Source organism: Octopus sinensis, linkage group LG3, assembly GCF_006345805.1.
Source record: "Octopus sinensis linkage group LG3, ASM634580v1, whole genome shotgun sequence".
Taxonomy (NCBI): Eukaryota; Metazoa; Mollusca; class Cephalopoda; order Octopoda; family Octopodidae; genus Octopus; species Octopus sinensis.
In genome coordinates, this window is record NC_042999.1 from 113549796 (window position 1) to 113558712 (window position 8917).

At 35.9% G+C, this 8917-nt stretch overlaps 1 protein-coding gene across 4 annotated transcripts in view; it reads left to right on the forward strand.

Moving 5' to 3' along the window:
• Positions 1-8705, forward strand: part of LOC115209611 (mediator of RNA polymerase II transcription subunit 15) — a 77305-nt gene extending 68600 nt beyond the window's left edge. For 3 of the 4 annotated variants that reach the window (XM_029778052.2, XM_029778053.2, XM_029778054.2), the window contains 5 exons: positions 546-712; positions 1735-1901; positions 4511-4609; positions 8181-8278; positions 8529-8705. In XM_029778052.2, the coding sequence (XP_029633912.1) occupies positions 546-712; positions 1735-1901; positions 4511-4609; positions 8181-8278; positions 8529-8567 (570 nt within the window). In that variant the 3' untranslated portion in view covers positions 8568-8705. Of the gene's footprint in view, positions 1-545; positions 713-1734; positions 1902-4510; positions 4610-8180; positions 8279-8528 lie in introns of those variants that run through there. The other variant, XM_036501236.1, reaches the window with a different exon arrangement.
• The last annotated feature ends 212 nt before the right edge of the window (positions 8706-8917 follow it).

Genomic DNA, 8917 nt, shown 5'->3' on the forward strand with positions numbered 1-8917 from the left:
TTAAGATCTTACCAAAGTCAACTTTGAATTTCATCTGTTCAGAATTGATAAGCTCTCTAGGTTGATAATGTCTAACAAACTGGGTGTTTTGTAAAAATCATCCGAAGAAGCAATGAGAAACCACTCTTGTATACTCTCAAGCACAAAAAACTTGTCAAGGAAGTCACCCAGGGTTATTTATCAGTCTAATGGTATGTCTATATAGGGTTTATGTCTTAAAAATATTCACTTAAATCTTAATTTTAGTTGATAAACTCTTTGAAATTATGAAATGTGTTGTCATTAAAGAAATAAATTTGCAATCTCGGTGTCTAAATATGCTTTCATACAATTGGATTTGTTAAAATGTTTTCTTTTTATCATTACACAATCTGTGATTCCTCTAATTTGCTATTCAAAAAGAAATGTCTCTCAATTGAGATGTTCTTCCTAAAATTTACTCACTGTTATACCTGTAAGTGTAAAAGTTGAATGAATTGTTAGTTTTTTTCCATCCCTGCTGATTTTTAACACTTTTTTTCATTTTTTTTTTTTTTTCTTTTTAGCCTTCCTCCAGTGATGGCAGTGGGTCTAGCTCCAAGAATGGAGAACAACATATGTGTCAACCCTTACTAGATTCTATTGCTGCCCACATGAAGTCTCCAATGCTAAACCACACACTTCATCGTACTTTTGGACCTGCTGTTGCAGCACTCCGTGGCCAGCCTATTCGGTAAGAGATAGTTTTTTGAGTTTTTCTTTTACTCCATGTTCCTCAAACACACCTTCTGCTCTTTTGAACATGCAGGATCCATGCCATCACTACCCAGACTCACTGCACTTATCTGTCTTCATTATCATCATCAGTATTATGTCTCATTCTCCAGAACTTGCACTCAATACTTTTCTCATTCCTTCTTCCCCAGAGTGGCATTTCTCTAGAATTTTCTTTTCCTCTCTAGTTTCCCTATCAGTACTATCCTTGGGCACCTACAAAGATCATGGGAGACCTCCATACTTATATAACTAATCTTTTTTTTATAAATACAAGTCCTGGTTACTTCGTTGTAAAGCATACAACATGCCCAATTTGCCACATTGCACCTCATTACACACTTTATGCAAACAATCACTGCACAGTAGGGAACACAATGTGGTTCCAGACCTACATAGGAGTACATCAGATATCCCAACATCTACAAATCACAACCCAATATTGATCCAGTATTATAGGTTTGCACTGCCAGAATTGACTTGTGACATAACTCCCTCAGCAAAAGGGAACTAGTAATTATTTCTATATCACTATTCTGTGAAGTCCTGAAATCCTTTAAAGCATCAGAATGGAACCAAAGATTTAGATCATTGTAGTCTGACACTAGTCATATTTGACTGAGCAGACATAACTTCTATGTTATTGTAGGAATTTGTGCATCTATGAGATAGGGAGAAAACTGTTTTGTTATTTTGCTCTGACTACTTTCAATGCAGGAGTTGGAGAAGCTGAGTATATTGATTTTTCACATATGAACAAGACCTCAAAACTGGAAGAAAGGAACAAGTGTTCATATCAGTCACAGTATTTGGCTGGTACCTTAATTATTAACTCCAGAAGTCTAAGAGGCAAAGTTGATCACTTTGGAATTTCAACTGAAACTTAAGGAACTGGAACACAGTACCACCAGGCATTTTGCCTAATACTCTAATGATTAAATATATTGTGATGGAAAATCATTTGTTTTGTTATCATTTTAGGGTTCCTAGTCCACCTCCTACTAAGAAACCAAAAGTTTCCAATGAGAAAGATAAATTGACTAATATACTACAAGGTGAAATTGCTCGATTGCCACACCGGTTCCGTATTAACCTAGACCCTGCACATCATGTTAGCTCAAAGACTGTCCATCTTATCTGTAAATTAGGTAAGAATTTCTTTTTTCTCTTTATTATTATTTTCATTGTCGTTATGTGATTACTTGTTTGGTCAGTTGATTAGTTAGTAAATAAACACAAAAGCTTGACCTAGTATGACAATAAATGTTGTATGTATTTAGAAGTGTATGTATGTCTGTCTCTGTTTGAATTAGATGGAAGAGACATTTAAAAAATGTTGAGTATTCTACAGTAGGTTGAAGACATTTTTATTTGATTGTTAGTTCAAGAAGATTCCAACTTTAAATGAATTATAATTTTTCTGTGCTCAAATGATCTTTCACACTACTTTGCTTTACTGCATTGGTGATAATGATTTATTGTGAGTTGAAGTTTGAAAGGTGTTTTCTAGTAGTTTGTGTGGCAACATCATTGTTTCCTTATTCTGGCTGAATGTTATATTTATGAGTGCAATTGTTAACTTATTTATTTATAATGAAGTGTTAGCATTCAGCAGTGTGTAGGCATGAGTAGAATTAGTTAAGTTGAAATATGGTTATCATATATTTCAACTGCTAAAAGGCACTGTGGAGAATATATCTCTCTTATGGTGAACTGGTGTGAAAACACCCAGTTTGTTTGTCGCCATCTATTAGGAATCTCAGACACTGATGTTTCAAGCTTCTTGGCTCTTGTCAATGAGATGTACCAAAGAGAGGCAACTCTGAATAAACTTATAAAGCCATAGCTTTATGTATAATTCAGTCAACCTGATGACTGATTTGCACTTGTAGATTGCCTAATCAAGGGAAAATAACGAAGTGTTTGCACTAAGCAGTGTTTAGGCATGAGCAAAATTAGGTAAGTTGAAATATGTTTGTTATATTTCAACTTCTAAAAGGCAAATACACTGCCAAGAAACATCGATGTCTGAGATTCCTAATAGATGGCAACACTGAATGAACCAGGCGTTTTCATACCTTTTTACTATAAGAGAGACATATTCTCCATAGTAACTGCAGTATATTTGCCTTTCAACTTACCTAATTTTGCTCATACCTAAACACTGCTTAGCGCTAACACTTTATTTTTCCTTGGCCAGGTGATCTACAGATGATGAAAGGTTAAAGTGTGACAGAGAGGCAGAAATTGGTGTCTTACTGTAGAGGAGGGCCAGAGAGTGAGAGTTACTTATCTTAAATTTTAAATACTTAAGTCAACTTACCTTTTACTCATACTGGGTCAATATAATAACTAGTCTTGTAATTTTTTCAATCTCTTAAAACAATTTGACCTTATGCCAATATAAGATTGTTATTTTTTCTTCAGTGGTTTCATGCAACACTACAGCACCTCTGTGCTCTCGAGGTGTGTGCAACATTGTGTTCTTTATTTTGTAGGGATTGGGAGAGTATAGACTCCTCCTGTTGTGTACTTCCTCATTTTGTTTTGTTATAGAGTTCACTTTCTTGCTATATTAGTGTCTGTTCTGATGTATGTGATGTGTGTAATATGACTCATTATTATTATTATTATTATTGAGTGAGGGAGCAGTGCATGCCATCAAAGTGACGCTGGGGTAAAATATACGAAGCCCAGTGTACCCATCATGACTATCCGTCTGATAAGAGTACATGCATCACAACCATATGTGCACGACATGGTGATCTCATATCAAGATAAACAGCACATGACCTTGCAGGTGGGGTCCAGTTAGAATTTTCTTCTGATCGTGTAACCCATCCCACTCAAAAGGTCCCTGAATAAGAGTTGTTTAAGATTGTTGAATGAAACACCCATGTTTCCAGGGGTGAATTATTCAAACCCCAAGAATCCCTCTCAACACATGGCTATGATGCTCCCCCACTACTTCTGCTCGTGATCAGAGATGCACATATCGTCAGCCACTAAGGGGCATAGTCAACTGGTAAAGATCAAACAACCGACAAGCAAATCTGTGGTATTGAGCAGAATATTTGCTGTAGCCCATCATTTATACCAAGACAAAACAATGTACATGATAACACTTCCAACCAGTTAAGATGAGAAGCCACGAGAGCCACTGCCTGGTACTGCATATTATTATTATTATTATAAGGCAGCAAGCTGGCAGAATTGTTAGTGCAATGGATGAAATGCTTAGTAGTATTTTGCCTGTCACAATGTTCTGAATTCAAATTCCACCAAGGTCGACTTTGCCTTTCATCCTTTTGGGGTTGATAAAATAAGTACCAGTTGAACACTGGGGTTGATGTAATCGACTCATCTTCTCCAAAAATTGCTGCCCTTGTGGCAAAATTTGAAAATGATATTCTTATTAAGGTGTCCAGCTGGCAGAGTCATTAGCACACTGGACGAAATGCTTAGTGGTATTTCACCAGCTGCTACATTCTGAGTTCAAATTTTGCCAATATTGAATTTGTCTTTCATCAATTAAGTGCTAGTGAAACAGTGGGGTTGATGTAATTGTCTAGTCCCCTCCCAAAAAAATTTGAGGACTTTTGCCTCCACTAGAAAGAATTATTATTATTTGAATGGGATATATAACAAAATCACTTGTTCTTTAACTTTCTAATGATGTTGAAGCATTATTTTCTGTATAATCTGTAACATTTTAATTATATATTTTTTTTACTTTATAAATCTTCCCACATTCTAGATGATAAGAACCTACCTAGTGTGCCTCCTATCTTGATTGTGGTACCTGAGGATTATCCTTCAACCAGTCCGCAGTGTGACAGCAATGCCGAAGATTATAGTCAGTATCTTATTTATTGATATCTTCATTTAAACTTATGTAAACCTCTGAGAAATTACTTAACTCTAACTTTGTACTAGTGTTGAAATACTTATTAATCGTTTTGAGGTAGTTTCAGAAATAAGAGTATTGTTGGAGCTGATACAGGCTGGTAACAATTGTAAGCCCTACAGTTTCGTGATTTAAATATTATCCAGATGAATTTAATCTTTAGCTCTCAGAGACCCTTAAAAGATTGATTACAACCAGGTTGTGTGGTTCAATGGAAGGTTAAGGTGATGACTGAATCTTTGATGTAACAGTTGGATGGTTCAAGTGTTGACTGAACCTTTGGTGTAACAGTTGGATGGTTCAAGATTTCAAGTTTCAATCCTACCAGAACTGATTATAGACCAGCATCCTATCCAAGAAATATCTGTTTCTCTACAGGAAATGGGGATAAGTTTCATTGCAATAAAGTCAAGCTGGAGTAGAAGTGGAACAAATCATTTATATATATATATAGACAGACAGACAATGCTGGTGACATAATTTGCTTTAAAAATAGAGAAAATCTAGTTATGATAGACTCACTGACAACTAGCCAAGCTGCATGAGTGCATTATGAGGTTAAACTGAGATAACATAATACTTTATAAGGATATTTGTGAAACTGAAGGCATATCCATGAAATTGTTTTGCTATATTCTACAAACATTGACACAAGCATGGCTGTATTATAAGAGGCTTGCATCCCAAGCCTATGATTCTGGATTCAGTCCCACTGCATGGCACCTTGAGCAAGTGTCTTCTACCATAACCCTGGGACAACCAAAGCCTTGTGAGTGGATTTGGTTGATGGAAAATGAAAGAAGCCTGTCATATATATGTGCGTGGTGTGTGTTTGTCTCCCACCATCATTTAACAATTGGTATTGGCAAATTTGCATCCTCGTAATATATATATACATATAACTTAGCAGTTTAGCAAAAGTGACTAATAGAATAAGCACCAGGCTAAAAAAGGACAAATAGGTATTGGGATCAATCCATTCAACTAGAAATTCTTCAAGGCGATGTCCCATTATGGCAGCAGTCTATTGACTGAAACAAGTAAAACGATAAGGTAAAGATATCTAGCCTTTGTTTTAATATGAGAAAAAGGGTCTGTTTCTATTTGTCTGATTTTGTTTAATTAGAACCCTTATGTAATTCAACTATTGTATTTTATTTCAAATCCACTTAATTCTGTTTAATCTGTAGTAAGAGGTACATTAAGAGTTAGGCTTACTACTTCAGAAAATATATTTAGCTGTGTGCATGTAAGGTTTGAAATGTATAAATGCATGTTTTACATAAAGGTATCAATAAATGTCAGAAGGTAACGTTTTTGGTTAACAAACAATTTATTTCTTGATCGCACATGAAGTAGTAGGCACAACAGAGATAAGCGTTCAAGACAATAGGGTATAAAAGACATGAATTAATTCCTTAATATATATCAAAGTGGCTAGCTCCAGTGCTTGGCTACAAATCTAAAACATCCAATGAATTTTGTAGTGATAATGAGGTGAGGTAGAAATCCCACAGCGTGTCACGCTAGACAAACCACAAGCTTGTCGACAGTTTAGTGTCTACATCTGAATTAGATAAAGCAAAGCAGCGACGAAAGGGAATCAAGTGTTAACGTTCTGACATTTAGACAACGACTGAATAAATGCTCTTGAAAAGCATGTGTTGTTACACTGGGCGGAAGTCATGTGTATTCCTCTGCCACTAGCTTTTAACAGGCAGAGGAAAGCAGCATCAGTGTGCTGCTACACTGGGGGTGAAGTAATTCAACTGCCCTGCTACAGATCCATTGTAGTTGTATACTTCTCACTGTATCATGGTACAAGGTAAACTCTACTTCAGCTAACCTTTGTGTTTTTTTGTAGCTAACTGCATTACATTGCCTTTCATAGCTTCTATATATTACTAGAACAGACAACATTACACAGCCTGCTATAGACAAAGTGCATTACTTGTCCTAGTTTGCCAAACTGAAAATAGGTACCATTCTCATTAGTTAATGTTAGATCTCAGTCAGCCCTTGATATAACATTGTGCAGTGTGTCAATTTCAAGATAGTAGATGTGATTTAAGTGAGATTTAGCTGCTATTTCTAGCAGGTTCAGTGACCATGTAGAGGTTGTCTTAGTTGAGATAACCATTCAGCTGTAAAACACCTGATCAAACAATATGAGTGCATGTATTTAATTAACTTTTATTGAATTGCTAATTAAGATGTAACATTAGTGCTGGTGCCATGTAAAGAAAAAAAAATGTACTCTCTGCAAAGTGGTTGGCATTAGGAAGAGCATCCAGCTGTAGAAACCACTCCAAAGCTCAATCCAATGGTGCCGGTATGGAAGGGGGACATTAAACGGTGATGATGATGATTGACAGATAAACTATTAGACATTACTATGCTTGTACTAATAAGCATAAAATTTTCTTAAGAATTCATAGACACCGACTTGTTTGTGTGACATGGAAATTTGCTCTGAACTACATGTTTGAGGTTTGTTCCTATTGTGTGTCAACTGGCTTGTGACTTCTGCTTTAGCCATGGTCTGACCAATGCCTCTTAAGCAAACTGTTAGATGTAAAAAACAAGAAGCTTGTTATTCATGTTGGTGTGTGTTTTCCCTTTGCCTTGATATTTGTGTTGATTGTAATCAAAATCATTGTCCATTGTTATTTGTCTACAATCTTCTGCAAAATCTCAAGCCATTGAGTTGTTCATTATTTAAAGGTCTAGGAGAAATATTACTTTGCTTGGAAACAGGTGAAGGTTAGCTACAAAAGATACATCTGGCCATTGACTGGCAGTGATGGTTGTTGTTGTTGCTGTTAAGCATCCTGGTGCAGTCCCTTATTACAACTTCTTATCTATTAAAATCATTTTGCACGTAAATTATTCAATCAGTTGTGTAACAGTTTTTTGATAGGCATAAGTTACAGAAAATTGATGCTGCATCCAAAATTCAGCTCTTGCTTTAAGCGAATGAAGAAATTTCTGTGTAGTTGTTCAACCTGTAGAAAAAGCAACTAAATCTTAAAAACTTAGAAAAAGAGTATTCATTAGATAATGGTGATCCTAAGTTCACTGTGTCAAACAAAAAGATTTAAACACATCATTAGAATGTCTTTGATTGTTGAACTGCTGCTCATTCAGGGCTCCCTTGGTGCTAAGCATCATTATCATCGTTTAGCGTCTGTTTTCCATGCTAGCATGGGTTGGACGGTTCAACCAGGGTCTAAGAAGCCAGGAGGCTGCACCAGGCTCCAGTCTGATCTGGCAGTGTTTCTACAGCTGGGTGCCCTTCCTAACGCCAACCACTCCGTGAGTGTAGTGGGTGCTTTTTACGTGCCACCGGCACAGGGACCACAGAGGACTGACAAACAGCCACGATCGGTTGGTGCATTTACGTGTCACCGGCACGGGTATCTTAACTACAATTTCCATTTGATTTTAATTATTCTTGTTACAATCATGAAAGCATTTTTGTTGTGAACACAAGTTGTCATTTGAATTTTTAATTTTCTAGCTGCTACTCCCTTTCTACAAGGTGTACAGAATGCACTTCAATCAAGTTTACAGAAAATGCCTGATCACTTCTCAGTAACAACTCTATTAGATACTTGGGTATGTTGTCAATTCTTTTCCTCCCATTGCTTTAAGATATTTTCATGTAGTGGTGAAATCAGTTTATCCTGTATACATTGGTTTAATCTGTAGTTGATACGATTTTCACAAAAGTGCTTTACCAAGTAATAGTCTTAGGCAAAATATTGTTTTATATCCAAATTTGCTGAGGTTTATGTGTAATATGTCTTTTCTTTTAATTTGTCATTCGGTTTTCCATTTTTTAAAGGTTTCCTTTCTAATTTTGCAGGAAATGAGTGTCCGAAGAATGTGTGCACCAACTTCATAAATCAACCTAATTCCTGTAAGGAATTTGGGATCCTGAAACACTACTCCCTATTTTTGCCCATCCAACTGTATTTAAAGTATCAATTTTGACATTGTAAATATTTCTTATGATACAATTGAAATAAAAAAAGAAACAAAAAACCAAGTTGAAAATTGTTGTTCAGAATCCTCAAGCTTTTCTGATTAGCACAATAAACTTTTGATATTTTAAATGGTCTTTGACTCATTGTAGTCATCAGCATTTTTTACATCTGCTTTCCATGAATGCATGGGTTGGATGGGTCACATATCATGAGTTGGTTCTTATTTGGAGAAATTACTCTCTTAGATGGATCAGAGGATCACTTGTGC